Source organism: Odocoileus virginianus, chromosome 9 (assembly GCF_023699985.2).
Source record: "Odocoileus virginianus isolate 20LAN1187 ecotype Illinois chromosome 9, Ovbor_1.2, whole genome shotgun sequence".
NCBI lineage: Eukaryota > Metazoa > Chordata > Mammalia > Artiodactyla > Cervidae > Odocoileus > Odocoileus virginianus.
The window spans coordinates 76762288-76779242 of NC_069682.1; the positions used below are offsets into that span (position 1 = coordinate 76762288).

A 16955-nucleotide genomic window follows, 5' to 3' on the forward strand; every position below is an offset into this window, starting at 1 on the left:
AGCGACTTCAGGACGTGGTGGAGACAGTGGAAGTCACGGGTGGTTTGCGTACGCAGGGTGGCCACTGGCAGAGGCCCCACGGGAGTTAACTGGAAGGCGCAGCCTGAAGGGAGCTGAAGAGTCTGACGAGGAGGGGTTGGGTCTTGAAGTCATCGTCTGTCTTGTGATGACTTATGCTGGCTTCTGAACGGCTCCAGGACGTGCCACAAACGCAGTGTATGAGCATCCTCGTGATGGCTTATGGCAGCAGTTACCTCCTGTCGCACTGGTCGGTTCTGCAGAACACAGTGCTTTGTTGTGAAACCAGATGGAGCCCGGGGAAGGGCGCCTGGTGATGTGTGTCGTGCTGTGGCTGAGTTTTGGCCCCTGGCCCGCGTACCTGGTCGCAGACTCATCAAAGGGCCCCCAGGCAACAAGGAAGCGTGAGCCAGGCCAAGGGAGGGGCGGGAACCAAAGGGTGGCTGGCACACAGTGGTCCTTAGAGGGCTTTCTCTCCCAAGAGGGCGGCTACGGTTTGCCAATTATTAGGAGAAAAGGGGCCTTGACAATGAGCACGTCCCTCACTGGGTTTTGGGAGGTTTTTAAAAGAATCTGTTTGTGGTGTTGACTGTGACAGCAATGGGGGACCATGTTTCAGCCAGTTTTTACTCAAATTTAAGTGTGACTTCTGCTGCGACTGGCTGCTGGTGGTGGTGGTTTAGCCTCTAAATTGCATCTGACTCTTTGTAACCTCATGGACTGTAGCCCACCAGACTCCTTTGTCCATGGACTTTCCCATGCAAGGATATTGGAGTGCATTGCCACTTCCTTCTCCTGACCCAGAGATCGAACCCCCAACTCCTGTATTGGCAGGTGGATTCTTTAACACTGAACCACCTGGGAAGCCTTTGGCCAGAAGTAGCCACCAACTACCTCATTACATCATGCTTTATAAAAAAGAAATAGTCCACATTCTACTATCTGATTTTATTTTTTTGAGGACAGCTATATTGAGACATAATTCACATACCATACGATACACCCGTTTAAACCATACAATCCAGTGGTGTTAATATAGTCATGGAATTGTGAAACCATCAACACAGTCAACTCCAGAACATTTTCATCACCCCAGAAAGAAACCCGTCTCCTTATCCATCATCCACCCAGCTTTGGGCAACCACCAGTATACTTTCTCTGCATTTTCCTGTCCTGGACATGGCATATAAATAGAATCATATGCTATGTGGTCTTTTGCAAGTGGCTCTTTCACTCAGCATCATGTTTTCCACTTCTCCATGTTGTGGAGGGGAAGCTGGTGGCCCAGTGGTAAAGAAGATACCTGCCAGTGCTGCAGTGCAGGAGACAGGGGTTCGACCCCTGGGTCGGGAAGATCCCCTGGAGGAGGAGATGGCAACCCCCTCCAGTATTCTTGCCTGGAGAATCCTATGGACAGAGGAGCCTGGAAGGCTACAGTCCATGGGGTCGCAAAGAGTCGGACAGGACTGAGCGCGACTGAGCAAGCATGCATGTTGTGGCATGCTTCAGGACTTCATTACTTAAAAAAAAATTATTATTTATTTAGTAGGTCGTGGTAACAGCATGCAGGGTCTTTAGTTACGGCATGTGGGATCTAGTTCCCCGACCAAGGATGTCACCTGGCTCCATGCAGTGGGAGCTCCGAGTCTTAGCCGCTGGACCACCAGGGAAGTCCCTAGTGCTTCACTCCTTTTTATGGCAGCCTGTTTCTTTTTCATTTCTTTGGTTTTACTGTCGTCTCTCTAGGAAGGGATTTTCCCCGGGAAAGGAGACTGGGCGGTTCAGACACGAGAGGCCACGCGTCCCGTGTCTCACCGTCATCTGGAGCACAGTCGGGTGGGAACCCTGGTCTCCTTCCCGTGATCGGCCCCCGGCCACCCCCAGCCAGCGGCACAGCGCTAGCTGTGTCCTTGAAACCCCACCAGCCCCGTCCGTTGACTGATTATCTCAGGCCGCCGGGCAGTGTCAGAGCTCACTCGGGCTGGGCGGGGAAGAGACCCCCGCGCATCCTGTCATTTGGGGGAAAGTCTGGGTGGTGAAGTCAGAGAAGGCATGTGTTTGTCACCGAGAAGCCCTGTGTCTCTCCCCTGGCAGGATCGTGAGCCGACACTCTCGAAGAACGAATAAACGTGCTGCTTCTGCGCACCACGTGAATGGCAGAGTACAGAGTGACTCCGTCTTGTCGCCATGTTCTCCACAGTCCTGAGAACCGCATTCACTTAACCTGGACCTAAAGCTTCAGCAGGAACTCAGCTCCAGGCTGCTTTGCTGGGTTGACTTAAGATTTATTCCCTGCTCCCTGGGCAGGCCTGGGTTCTCTGGCCCATTGATTCCTCCATCCTGTATTTGTTCAGCCTTTGGGGGTCCCAGTTAGGTGCTGGGGACACAGACATGAAAGATGTAATCTCATGTTCTCGGAGCGCATGGGCTACAGGAGGAGGCAGGCTGCAGTCACAACAGCGAGAGGATCAGAGTGAGAACAGGTCTGTGCGTGCTCAGTCGGGTCTGAGTCTGTGACCTGTTGACCATAGCCCGCCAGCCTCCCCTGTTCATGGATTTCTCAGAGAGGAATACTAGAGGGGTTTGCCATTTTCCTCCAGGGATCTTCCTGACCCAGGGATCTCTTGCGTCTCCTGCATCAGCAGGCGGGTTCTTTACCAGTTGAGCAGCCGTCTGGTAGGAGCGCCTGGTGTCATTGCTGGGGGAAGCGTGGTCAGGAGGTGGTTCCTGAGCCGCCTTCTGAAGGGCAGACAGCTGTTAGCCAGGTGAGGAGTCGGGGGAGTCCTCTGGCCTAGGAATCAGCATTTGCTGTAGTGAACCTTCTGGAATCAGAGGTGGAGTCCCTGCTACAGTGAGGCGGGGTAAGCAGGGAACCTTCTGGAATCAGAGGTGGGGGTCCCTGTGGCAGTGGGGCGGGGTGAGCAGGGAACCTTCTGGAATCAGAGGTGGGCTCCCTGTGGCAGGGGGCAGGTGAGGGGGAACCTTCTGGAATCAAAGGTGGGGTCCCTGCTGCAGTGAGGCAGGTGAGGGGGAACCTTCTGGAGTCAGAGGTGGGTTCCCTGTGGCAGTGGGGCAGGGTGAGGGGGAACCTTCTGGAATCAGAGGTGGGGGTCCCTGTGGCAGTGAGGCAGGGTGAGGGGGAATCTTCTGGAATCAGAGGTGGGGTCCCTGTGGCAGTAGGTCGGGTTGAGCAGGGAACCTTCTGGAATCAGGTGGGGTCCCTGTGGCAGTGAGGCGGGGTGAGGGGGAATCTTCTGGAATCAGAGGTGGGGGTCCCTGTGGCAGTGGGGCGGGGTGAGGGGGGCATCTTCTGACTGGTGCTTCATCGCGTGACTTCCCGAGTCTTCTCAGGCTTCGAGAATTCAGACATTTTTGCAGTGTTAACTAAGAAGACTCTTCTTAGCACTTTTCTCCAAAGACAATTAAAACGCTCCTTTCATAAAATTAGATGTTCTTTCAAAGGTTTGAGGAAGAAAGAGACCAGGCTTTGTTAATGTTCTCTATGACACATGACATCAGTGCCATTTTATTTTTGTTCCTAAATAAGCGTTCTAAAAATATAATCAAACCATGCTGGGCTGCAGAAATATGCTCACAGTAAAGTAGTGAGTAATTTGAAGTGATGGCTACTTCCCAAATATTTTCTTTGTATTAAAAATATTATTGTCTTAACTATAATTGCTTTATATTAAGAAAAGCAGATAATCAGTACGTTGAATATTTGGTTCTTTTCCTCTCTTTATTTTCTTGTACTCCATGTTCATGAGGCTGAATGTCATCACAAGTCACTGGTAAATTGGTTTTTTTGTTTGGTTGGTTGGTTTTGGTTTTTACTTTTAAACTTCGAGACTTTCATTTCTGCAGAAGTAGAAAAACAGCCACAGAACTTTTCTTCTAGCCATTGTTTTCAACTGTTTACCCTTTTGATTTAACAGGACATGTTTAGGAAAAAAATGTCCCCACAAAATCTAGTGCTATATAATCACTTGGACACGTTTAGATAAGTGTGCTACTGTGGTAAAGAGAGAATTCAATCCATCACATGTTAATGCAAGATATGTAAATTAGAATTGTCTTTGGAGTCGGTCTCATCAGGCTACCCTTGTATAGCTCAGTTGGTAAAGAATCTGCCTGCAATGCAGGAGCCCTGGGTTCAATTCCTGGGTTGGGAAGACCCCCTGGAGAAGGAAATGACAAACCCACTGCGGTATTCTTGCCTGGAGAGTCCCATGGACAGAGGAGCCTGGCGGGCTAATGTCCATGGGGTTGTAAGAGCCAGACACAACTTGGCAACTAAACCACCACCTCAGCCCCAATGAGTTTTGGTTTCCAGGGTGTGAAGTCTTGTATTATTTTGGCTTTGTTGAGTGCTTGTGCAGATATTATGCCTGAGACTACTATGATAATGAGACGTATAGAGTGGGGAGTTTCAAAAAATCTTTTGGTGGGCATTGCAGTTTATACTCATCATAATAATATACTTCATTTTCCAATAATATACTTCATTTTCCCTGTGTCTGGTTTGTCTAGGCAAGTGCTAAGCAGGCATCATCTCACTGAACCCAAATGGATAAATATTTAATACCAGCTTTTCTCAGATGAGCAATTAAGGTGGCATTCCACTAGATAGAATGGTCTGCGGTTCACTTTTCCTTGATGGTACAATATGTCAGTGTTTCCTTTTCAGTTGAAGTAAGTCTGCCGTCCTCTGATTTGCAGTTCCCATGTACTGCAGTGTGTCTCTGCAGTTAGCCAGGCCCTGAGACATGGAGGCTTATGTTGCCCATAGTTTTCCGTGAGTGCAGGCTGTCTCCTAATGCCCATTCTTGTCTAAATCCATCTATTTCTGGACACATTTTTATAAGACTGGGGTGGGTCATTTGATATTCAAGCAACTCCAGGACATCAAAGAGTCACTTCTGTGTTATGACACAATAAAAGGATGTCATGTTTGTGTCCAGATCAGGGCTTGGGGAGGGGAGGCTGGACAGCTGCCCCAGATCACACCCCACCCTCTCTTCTTCTTGCCTCGTCCCCGTATGCCTCTAGTCAGGCCCCGCTCATCCCGCTAAGCTGCCTTCTCTCAGAATCATCCCCCAGTGCAGTCGGACAGACAACTGACTTCCCCCCGAGGACCTGGAGCCTCACACTGTATCTTTTAGGATGGATCCTCTTAGATACTTGGAGCCAAAAGCCACAGCTTCCTCTGTCCCCGTCAGTATCTGGAAGGGGATCAGCCACTTGTGGAAGCAGACAGAGTTTTTCTTCTGCTGGTGATAGCGTGAGTGCTCAGTTGTGTCTGACCCTGCTGCCCCATGGACTGTGGCCTACGGGGCTCCTCTGGCAGTGGGGTTCTTCAGGCTCGGATACTGTAGCGGGGTGCCATTTCCTCCTCCAGGGGTCTTCCTGACTCAGAGAGGGAACCCCAGTCTCCTGAACCTCCGGGCTTGGCCGGCAGATTCTTTACCACTGGCGCGACCTAGGAAGTCCCATGCTAGTACTAAAACCCAGCTCCTATCAGCTTAGACTGAGAAGTAATGGGCTGGTTTAAGTGAGAGGTCTCCGGCTAGCCTCTGGGTTCAGGTAGGAGCCAAGGCCTCCGTGGAACTTGTCAGGACTTTCCCTGGCTTTCTTCCTCAGAGTAGTGTCCACTGACTGCCTTGTGCTTTCTTACTGTGCCAGGATAGACCCCAGGCCCGTCTCCTGTCCCCCTATCAACCCCACGAGAAAGCTCCTACATTCAACTCCAGAAGTATCTCCTCTGTACCTACCATGTCAGGAAATAATCTAGACCCTGGGATTCAGCAATGGCTGAAGCAGGCAAACACCCTTAACTTACCTCTCTTGCTTGTCTCTTCCACTAAAGTTCTAATAAATGACCCCAGGGATTGTGTCTTACTGGCCTGACTCGGGTCTCTGGGCCACCCCAGAATCCGTAGTGGGGTCCGCCCACCTTGACCAGGTGGGTTAAGCTGAGTCGCGGGAAGTTCTCGCCTGGAAAATCAATGCGCTGCTGCCACGTGCGAAGAAGCGGCGCTGCCAAGTCAGCAAAGCGACAGCTGTGCTCGCCCACGGGCCAGCCCGCCGGCTCTGCATGGCCGGCTCCGCGGCCCTCGAGCTCCCGGGTGGGGCTCTGTGGGTGGAGGGCCCCCCGGGTGGATCTCCCTGGATTGGGGCTCCTCAGGTGGATCTCCCAGGGGAGGCTTCCCGGGTGAATCTCCCTGGGGGCGGCTCCCCGGCTCGGCCCTCGCAGCCCCGGGTTGCTGACTTGCCCTCTGTTCCTCCGTCGCAGCTCCAGGTGAAGATGAGCGAGCGGGCCGCCTCGCTGAGCACCATGGTGCCCCTGCCTCGCAGCGCCTACTGGCAGCACATCACCCGGCAGCACAGCACCGGGCAGCTGTACCGCCTGCAAGGTGAGCGGGCCGGGGGCGGGGCGGAGGGCGAGGGCGGGGCACCGGGGCAGGGGGCGGGGCGAGGGCGGGGCTCCGGGAGGAGGCGGGCTCCGGGGCGGGGCGAGGGCGGGGCTCCGGGAGGGGCGGGGAGAGGGCGGGGCTCCGGGAGGGGCGGGCTCAGCCCTCATGATGCTGCCCACACAGGTTAGTCCCCTCCCCCCCCCCCCCCCCCCCCCCCCGCCCCCGAGCCCCGTGCTTCTGAGGCAGGGGCGACTAGTTAGGGCTGAGACCCCGCCTATCATGTGGGAAGGCCGAAAATGAAACATCCTCAGGGCAGTCTGGACAGAGTAGATGTCACATGAAGGAGACACTCATTTTACAATTCTTATTTTAACTAACCTAACTCCCTTTCATCAAAACAAGTCGGCGTTCATCAGAAATGACTGAAGACTAAAGGTCTTTCCAGGGCCCTGACGGTGTAGTAATAATTTTTAAAATCTTCAGTTCAGAGCAGATGTTTTAGATGCTGTTAGCATATGGCTTGTGCGCTCCTTGGGTTTATAAAGCTACCTCTGACAGTGTCTGCATCTGTCTGCATAAAGAAAACAACTCTGTTTTCCAGCATATACACAACTTCTTCAACCATAACAACAAAAAATGCAAATTTACTTGCATGCAAAAAGCCCATATGGTTGGAAAACCATACATAGCTGAAAGAGTCTGGGATCATCACCAAGGACTAGTGACCACACTAATTCCAGAAAAACAGTGGTGATAATGTTACCTCTAGACATGGAGCAGAACAACACAAAGCATCCACAAAGGAGAAAAATCACCTTTGAGAAGTTTGTGTTGTTTTTGTCAAATACAGCAAGTCACAAACCAAACAGCTCATCAGAATTGGACTTGGGTTTGTCTGATAAGCCTTTATATTTAGGTTTGTTATTTATTATTTTTATAATCCAGCACTCAAAAGTAATGAGATTCAGGCACACTTTGGATATATATTAGCTTCCCTGGTGGCTCAGAGGGTAAAGCATCTGCCTGCAATGCAGGAGACCCGGGGTTCAATCCCTGGGTCAGGGAGATCCCCTGGAGAAGGAAATGGCAACCCACTCCAGTTTTCTTACCTGGAGAATCCCATGGATGGAGGAGCCTGGTGGGCTCCAGTCCACGGGGTTGCAAACTGAGCAACTTCACTTTCACTTTTGGTTCCAGACCATCATGAGAGAGAGAATATTGTGATAAAGCGAGTCACATGAAATTTTTTGGTTTCTCAATGCATATAAAAGTTATGTTTACATTAGTCTGTGGTCTATTAAGTGTGCAACAGCTTGTATGTCTAAAAAGATGCACATACCTTAATTAAAAAACACTTTATTGCTAAAAAATGCTAACCATCATCTAAGTCATATAAGCCTTCAGTAGGTCACAGTAGTAACATCAAGCATAACCAATCACAGGTCATCAAAGCAAGTATAATAATAATGAACAAGCTGGAGATGTTTCGAGAATTACCAGAATGTGACACAGAGACATGAAGTGAGCAAGTGCTGTTGGGGAAATGGTTCCAACAGATTCACTTAGCATATGATAGCCACAAATTTGCAATTTAAAAAATATTTAGGGACTTTCCTGGCCATCCAGTGGTTAAGAATCTATGCTGCTTCCATTATAGGGGGCATGGGTTCCATCCCTGGTTGGGGAACTGGGATCCTGAATGCTGCATGATGAGGCCCAAAAATACTCAATCATAAATGTTTAAAAGTTAACAAAATGCAACATCTGTAAAGCATAATGCTGTGAAGCAGAAAACGAGGTCTGCCTGCAGTGAAGCAGAAAACGAGATCTGCCTGCATTACTATAAAATTAAGTGCAAGTTTATTGGTATAGATTTTACAAATGAACACAGTAGTAGTACTTACAAGACAGTAATTTAAAGACAGTGATTACTTAGTTTCTGATGAAGTAAGTTCCAGTGATAGCAAAAAAAAGGCCACGGAATTCCTGCAGAGATGATGGATTATCAAACTTTGTGACTGGTAATTTTATAGGGTTTTGAAGGTGATTCTGTTCTAGCATTGAAGATGATAATTAAAACTATGATTGTTTGTTACGTAGTATAACCTTCATTGAACCCAAGCTTCCAATAGAATTCTCAGATTTTTCCTGTTTTGACTGCACGCTAATACTCAATGAAATATCCTGTTATCTTAGAATATTTCTGTGCACGAGAATGGCATTGTAACTGCTTCAGTGGTTTTTTTTTCTGCTTTATGTTTTGTATCAATTTTTCATCAAATTATTTATTTTCACATACTACTTTTGTTACCTATGTAGGAATTAATGTAAATGTATTTTATCTTGATACTTAATTTATAACCAGTGTTTCTGAGATAGTACCTCATCAGCATGTTCTGTGTAGATTTGTCTATATTTGTTTTATCTTGGGATTGCTTTTTAGTCACCAGTATTCATTGAGATACGGTGCTAATATGTGCTGTGTATATATTGAATAGCTTGGAAACTTAATTTACCACTAAATTTGATAGATTTAAAAAAAAATGTTCAGACTACATAGAATCATCTCACATCTCAGGGGTGGTCATCCACACGACAAATAAATGGGAAACGTTCACCTGTCCCACCTATGAGGCCTCCTAGTGGCTCAGTGGTAGAGGCCGCCTGCAATGCAGGAGACTCGGGAGACACGGGTTCCACCCCTGGGTTGGGAAGATCCCCTGGAGGAGGAAATGTCTACCCACTCGAGTATTCTTGTTGAGAAGTTCCATGGACAAAGGAGCCCGGCGGGCTATAGTCCTTGCGGTTTTAAAGAGACAGGACTGAGCAACTGAGCACCCATACATGCATTCCACCTGTCCCACCTGCCGTTCTTCCTCCTGCACCCCCAGAAAAAAAATGAAATGGAGAAAATGAGTAACATCGTGGCCCTGTGTGTTTCACACGATGAGGTTACACAGCGCATTGTATCTTCTTGTTTTGCTGGTATCCATGACTTGTAATACCTCTGGCCAATTCACCTACCCTAGTGTATTTCAGACTGATTCTTTTCTGACAGATCCAGTGGCTAACCTTGGAAATCATACAGACCTTTATGAGGGAATGTATGCAAGAGGTTTGAGAAATTTTTTCTTCTCCAAATTTAGTGCTAGAGAGCCACCTACTGGTTGATGTTTGGACTTACCGCTTTATTACTGCTGTGAGGAGAGGAGCGTGCTGTGTGTGACACGCCCACGTACACTGAGATGTGCTCATCTACCTTCGCTGCTTCCTCCGCCCCATTTTCCAGTTTTCAAAACTAAATTCTCTTCTCTGCTTAGGCACTTGCAGAATTAACATGTGAGGTTCATCGTGAGAACTGGGAAAAAATACATGACATAGATGCACTCAACCATATGTTGAGCCCTGTATTCACAGAATTCTTCTAAGAATTCATTGTATAAAATGAGTCACCTTTTTCCAGTTGTCTTCTATGTTGTCCTAACCCTGGTTGATATTACCCTCCTCCAAAAAAGTACTAGGATCCAATAATTGGGGGAAAAATCAGTCTTTTAGTCGCTCAGTCATATCCGACTTTTTTGCAACCCCATCGACTGCAGCATGCCAGGCCTCCCTGTCCATCACCAACTCCTGGAGTCCACCCAAACCCATGTCCATTGAGTCGGTGATGCCATCCAACCATATCACCCTCTGTTGTCCCCTTCTCCTCCCACCTTCAGTCTTTCCCAGCATCAGGGTCTTTTCCAATGAGTCAGTTCTTTGCATCAGGTGGCCAAGTATTGGAGCTTCAGCTTCAGCGTCAGTCCTTCCAATGAATATTCAGGACTGATTTCCTTTAGGATGGACTGGTTTGTGCTACATGTTAAATTCTTTAGGAGATTCAGAAAGGAAATCAGTATTTTCAAGACTCTGAGATGTCCTTCAGTAAAAAACAAATCTGTTTAATCTTGGTTAAGCCAGAGCTCTGCAAATTTGAACATGCAATCTTCTCTCTCCTTTTTTTATATAAACTAATGTTAATATACCACTAGTAAAGTGCCAGGTTTGTTCCTTTCAAGGGAGATAGGACATACTCACCGAATATCTTTATAAAAGCTATTGTTTCTTGAGGACCTACTGTGTTTCTGTCTTTGCACTAGGAACTTGATGTGGTGGTGGTGGTTTAGTTGCTAAGTAGTGTCTGATTCTTCTGCGACCACATGAACTATATTCCGCCAGGCTCCTCTGTCCCTGGGGTTTCCCAGGCAAGAACACTGGAGTGTGCAGCCATTCCCTCCTCCGGGGGATCTTCCCGACCCAGGGATCGAACCCAGGTCTCCTGTGCTGCAGGCCGATGCATTACCGACTGAGACAGTAGGAAAGCCAGAACGTAATATACATGATCTCATTTAGTCTGCAAAGCAGCTCCCCAGGAGTATTTTATTCCTTTGTGCTGCTAAGACACAGAACTTAAAGGAATTCAATTTACTAATTACTCAGAATTTCAAATTACTAATTTGAAGTTAGTAATGTGTCCAAGATCACCTGTGTTGTGGAATTGAGGCTTTCGTCTCTCCATTCATTCATTATTTGATCAATGTTAGTTGAGCCTCTATTTTATGCCGAGCATTGTGCTAGTTGATGGAGCCACCCTGGGGCTACTACACAGGCTTGTTCCTGCGTCCTACTGGTTATAGTCGGAAGGAGAGCCACAGTCAGTAATTACACATGCATATTTAATTTCAAATTTGGTCCATGTCATATTGAAAAGGAAATATTTGTAGTAAAGAATGGTAAAGCAGAGTTGTCAGTTTGGAGAGGAAGGTGACAAAGGGACTTCTTTAGAGAGGCTGCCCCATTTATCCCAAGACCTGGTGTCTGAAAAGAGGAGTCCTGTCAATAGCCAGGAAAAAGCATTATCCACAGAGAAATCAACATATGCAAAGGCCCTGGGGCGGGAAGGAGCCTGGGTGTTCAAAGAGCTGAAAGGAGGTGGTGTGGCTGGTGCATAAAGGCTTTTAGGAGAGAGCTGGGTATGTCCAGCTTCCTGCAGTGTTCTTCTTAAACTCCCTCACCTCCTTCTTTAAGTTAACATCTTAGGAATTCTGGCTTAATCCTAAGGCGCTGCATTTCTCAACATGTTTAGAACCCTTCTGTAGAAATTGCCTCTGAAGAGTGTCCCTTGTTTCAAAGCAAAAATGAGAAAAACATAGGCACGTGTATCATTGATCCAGTGTGATTTTGGATAATCTTAGGAAATCAAGGAGCAGCATCAGATGCCTGTCTCACTCTATGGGCGCCCTCCTTGTCGCCTTTCCTGGCTCATCTGGCAGCAGTTAGAGTTGGCCAGAGACTCCATTTCAATGAAGGCAGAAACTGAGACCCTTGGAGGTCAATACTTGCCTGAGATCACATGGCCAGTGGGTGGACGGGCTGACGTAAAACTCCAGCATTCTGATTGCTGGTTTAGGTGCCTTTCTTTTATTGTATATGCTTGCCTTTGGGTGCAAATTATGCCACCGGGGGTGTTTCCAAAGTGAATACCATGTGATGGAAATAGCTCCTCCGGAGGGTTGGTTCCAGGTCATGCAATTTACATTTTTATCTTAAGGAGGATAGGTTTTTTGAACAGTGGTTACTTTGGAGGGCTTAACCTTGGGTTTTCTTTCTTTTTTAAAATTTGTCTTTTATTGCAGTATAGTTGGTTTACAATGCTGTATTAATTTCTGCTGTACTGCAGAGTGATGCAGTTATACATGTATGTGTACGCATTCAGTTTATACACACACGTGTGTGTGTGTGCTAAGTCGCTTCAGTCGTGTCTGACTCTTTGTGACCCCCTCGACTGCAGCCCGCCAGGCTCCTCTGTCCATGGGATTCTCCAGGCGAGAGCACTGGAGTGGGCTGCCACGCCCGCCTCCAGGGACCTTCCCGACCCGGGGGTGGAATCCAGGTCTCTTTTGTCTCCTGCACTTGCAGGCAGGTTCTTTTACCCCCGGCGCCTGTGCCTTCTTTAATACTCTTCTCCGTTATGGTCTGTCACGGGCATCGACCGTGGCTCCCTGTGCTGTACGGTAGACCGTGCCGCCCCTCCTCTGCTCGCCCCAGGCTCCCACCACCTGTCCCAGCCTCCTCCTTGACACCCCAGTCTGTTCTCTATAACGCTGGTTTCAGTATGAATTCTAACACAGCTACGTACACTGTGTGCATCTAGTAAGGGAGAAGTAGCTTAAGATCCCAGCAAATTAGAAAGATGACTGATAAGCCGGGGTCTCACGCTCGTGTGTCTGTAGGGGCCAGGAGGACACGCCAGCGTGGGTGTGGTGGGCGCCCTGCTAAAGGGGGAGTGCAGGCCGAGGGAACGGGCCTTCAGCTCTTCTGCAGTTCCTCAGATGTCGACAGCGATTCCGCGTGCTCTGTGCCCCATGCAGGCCAGGGAACGGGCCGTCAGCCCTGGTGCAGTTACTCAGATTTCTGTGAGCGATCCCGTGTGCTCTGTGCCCCATGCAGGCCAGGGAACGGGCCATCAGCCCTGGTGCAGTTGCTCAGATTTCTGTGAGCGATCCTGCGTGCTCTGTGCCCCAACAGGCCAGAGGACAGGGCTTGGCACACATCGTGTGCACAGGCCAGTGCCAGCGTGTGACCTCTGTGTGTGACCTTTGCACGCATTTGTGTGTGTATGTGTTGGAAAGAGAGTTGAATTCATGTGTAAAATGACTGGGAAGCTGGGAGGAATGATCTGTAGTGATTGGGATATTTAATATTGTAACTTCTCTAATAATAGTCACCGCTATATGTACCAGTGACTATATGACTACATACATAGTTTTCTTATGGTTCAGATTTGAGGCTTGCAAATATCTGAAGTCACGATTTCTTACGTCAGAAAGGGACTAGACGGGGCTGTGATGGAGCCCAGGGCTGTTGGGATGAGGAGATGCGCTTAGGGCGTAGGGCCAGCGCCACCGCCAACCTCCCTGCTCGGTCCCGCGTTCCGAGCGCGTGTTGGTGGGGCGGGCACGCTCTGCTTCGCTGGGGTGCCATTTCCCTGTGCTGTTAGACTGGCTTGATCTCCGAGTTTGGTTCCAGGAAGTCTGAACTGTGTAGGTTTTGCTTCATTTGCCTCTGAGGGCTGTTCACCTGATCACCTGATCTGCGTTGTAAATTCCTTTGCTTGTGGTAACCCTTGATCGCTCAATGTGACGAGCCCACTCATTGGAAAAGACCCTGATGCTGGGAAAGATTGAAGGCAGGAGGAGAAGAGGGCGACAGAGGATGAGATGGTTGGATGGTAGCACCAACTCAGTGGACATGGATCTGAGCAAATTCCGGGAGATGGTGAAGGACCGTGGAGCCCGGCAGGCACAGTTCACGGAGTTGCGGCGTCAGACTTAGCAGCTGGCCCACAGCAGCCCTCAGCCAGCAGGTGGCAGTGGAACGCCTCTCATGTTGCTCAGGTCAAGCGCTCTGTCCGCAAGAAGCGGCCAACTGGCCTCCTGCGCAGATCCAGCTGCTGTGTGTTTCTGTTTACAACCTTCCATGGGAAACTCCGGAGAAGGCAGTGGCACCCCACTCCAGTACCCTTGCCTGGGAAATCCCATGGACGGAGGAGCCTGGCGGGCTGCCGTCCGTGGGGTCGTGGAGAGTCGGACGCAACTGGGCAGCCTAGCAGAGCAGCGTGGGAACCCTCACGCCATTCCTTACAGATTAGCTGGTTGGTGTTGTGCTGCAGGCAGTGGAGTTCGGCAGCTGCTGTGAGACCACACTCCACAGAATCTAAAATACTTCTGGCCTCTTATAAAGTGCGCCAGCCCGTCCTGTGTCACAGCGGAGACTCACGGTGGCCTTGTGTGACTTCTTCCTGACCTGGCCTTCCTGACGTCTTCATTGTCCTTGCTTTGGAACTTAAACCTGAAATAATAAAGGCTCTGTGTCTTTTAAGAGGTCTTCCTTTACTGCAGGATTTCCTAGCAATAAATACAATATTGTCTTATTTCTGGCCTGGTTTCCAAAAGGTGTTCTCCCCAAAAGATTCCCCACCCTTGATTGTATCTCGTTTTCCCTAAATCTTTCAAGTGTAGGAGTTAGTTGATAAAGATAAAATGTTAAGGAGGAGGTTGTCCCTACTTGCTCCTGGTTTGATCACGTTGTTGTTGGTTAGTAGCTAAGTTGTTTCCAACTCTTTGCGACCCCACAGAATGTAATTGCCAGGCTCTCCTGTCCCTGGGATTTCCCAGGCAAGAATCCTGGACTGGGCTACCATTTCCTTCTCCAGGGCATCTTCCCGACCCAGGGACGGGACCCGTGTCCCCTGCATTGGCAGGAGGGTTCTTTACCACTGAGCCACCTGGGAAGCCCGGTTTGCACATAGCCAGTGCAAAGGCCACATGCGAGTGATGCATTAATCACACTGTCTTTCAGGACTCTGCTTTGCATATCCTTGTGAGTAGCCTCTGGGGGGAGAAACATTCTGTATCCTATGTTACTTATTTCGGTTATACAGAAACTTGTGATGAGCTAACCTGGTTGTGGGCTTTCTTGAAATGTAACTGCTGATTTTGAAATCTCTTTTGGAAAAGGTGTCAGCAGCCCTCTGAAGCTTCATCGAACAGAGACTTTCCCCACCTACCCATCTGAACACTGACGGGACTGGCAGGAACCGCCTGGTGACACGGGTGAGATGTGTCAGCGACAGATTCCCCCGGCCGGGCAGAGGGCGCCCAGGACGCCGTGCCGGAGAGCGGCTCCACGTCCTGCCTACCTGTGTGGTCCTTGGGACACTCTGCATCACTCTGTCTTTTTCTTTTCTTCCTGTCTTTTTTTTTTTCCCCTTTTCTTCCTTAAAAAAAAAAAAAAATTAGCATACTTGAAACCTGCTCTATAGATATCGACCTTTTGTTCCCTCTTTTACGGCCGGACAGAAAGGAACTGACGCCGCTAAGTGGTTTTTCTATTGTAGATCCCGTGTCCCCTGCACCGCCCTGAGTTTATCCTTTTGCGGATTCTTGTGATTTCTTTTCCTTCTGAGTGTTTCAATTGTGTGACAGTACTGACAATAAAATGGCTCTTAATTATTTGTTATTTGTTCATACCGTATTCCTCAGTTATTAATATTATGGTTCTGCTTTACTATGGGCCATCGTATTTTATTATATCCCCACTTAGTTAAATCAGTGCTTTGACTCAGTATGACCCATTACATTAAGAAGTCACCTTTCCAAGAACCCTTTATATTATTTGCCAGGGTTACAATTTCTTACACCATCTCCCGTCTCCCTCCCTTTTAAGAAAGCTTTTATTTTGTTCCGTGTACCTTCCGAAAACGTTTTAAAATAAAAGATTGTTCTTCACCCATGTGGTCTTGGGCTTCTGGCTGTATGGATTTCTCGGTATCTCCAGTGTTTCTGAAGGTGTGTGACTATCTTCCTTGTGAGCCCTGAGCATCGCCTCTGATAGACCCAGCCGTGTAATGTGTTTGTTCACTCATTCATTCAGCTGTCTGTGCTGAGCGTCTGCTCTTCCCAGGGCCCTTGCGAGGCAAAGTCAGGAGACAGAGAGATGAAAGGCACAGCCTCTGTCACCAAGGACCTTACATGCAGAGGAGCGTGACGAGGAAATAAGGACATAATCCCAGTACAGTGTGGTATCTGCTGAATGGGCCCCCAGAAGCGATGTGCTTCTAAAGAGATGGTCACTCTGTTCCCTAGACTTTCCCACTGGGAAAATGCCAGATGGGAATTGAGTCTTGTGAGCTTCTGAGGCTAGACTTGCTATAAAGCTATATGAGGGACGGGGTCTGTCTTGGTCTCAACTCTATTCTCAGTAGCGTTGCCAGATAAAATATAGGATCCAATTAAATTTGAATTTCAGATACACAATAATTTTTTTAGCATACATGTATTGCATGGGATGTGATTATACTTAAAAATGTCCATTGTCTAGCTTAGATTAAAATTTGACTGGATGGTCTATATTTTTCCTTACTGAATCTGGCAATCCCATCTTCCAGACCCTAGAACATAGCTCATGCTTAAGAAATATACGTTGAACCCATGGATAGAGGAATAAACCCTGATTCTTGGGATGGAATTCTTTCTACAAGGGGAAGCAAATTTACATTGATTGCATATGTTCTCAGTGCCAGGCATGGGGCTCGGTCCTTCCAAAATGATTATTTTCACTGGGGGGAGAAAAGTGTTTTTACTAAGTCCCAGGAATGCTCCTTCCAAAAAGTGCATAATTTCCTAAAACAGAGATTGACCAATGAAACCCCGAAGGTCTTGCTGAAATCCTGCCTCCATCTGAGGTGGTTGGGGTTTCCAGGGACACTGCTGGTCGGATGTGTTCTTCTCGGGGGTGGAGAAACACTGGGGGAGGAGGACTGAGTTCAGCTGAGGATTAATGAGTGGGTGAGGGACACAGTGACTTCGCGCTGGTGGTTCTGCGGGGGCGCGCTTGCTTCTGTGTTCTCTTCGCATCCTTCTCGTTCACCCTGCTTTTCCCAGATGTATTTCTGGTCATCTTTTAAAAATTTGGTTTGCCACA

The 16955-nt window shown here is 48.4% G+C and overlaps 1 protein-coding gene across 2 annotated transcripts in view; it reads left to right on the forward strand.

Moving 5' to 3' along the window:
- The window catches only part of DOK5 (docking protein 5), a 149048-nt gene extending 133284 nt beyond the window's left edge, over positions 1 to 15764 (forward strand). The window contains exons 7-9 of one of the 2 annotated variants that reach the window (XM_070472787.1): positions 6311 to 6431; positions 14686 to 14852; positions 14990 to 15764. In XM_070472787.1, coding sequence (XP_070328888.1) covers positions 6311 to 6431; positions 14686 to 14807 — 243 coding nt within the window. In that variant the 3' untranslated portion in view covers positions 14808 to 14852; positions 14990 to 15764. The remainder of the gene's footprint in view (positions 1 to 6310; positions 6432 to 14685; positions 14853 to 14989) is intronic. The other variant, XM_020914337.2, reaches the window with a different exon arrangement.
- Positions 15765 to 16955: the final 1191 nt, after the last annotated feature.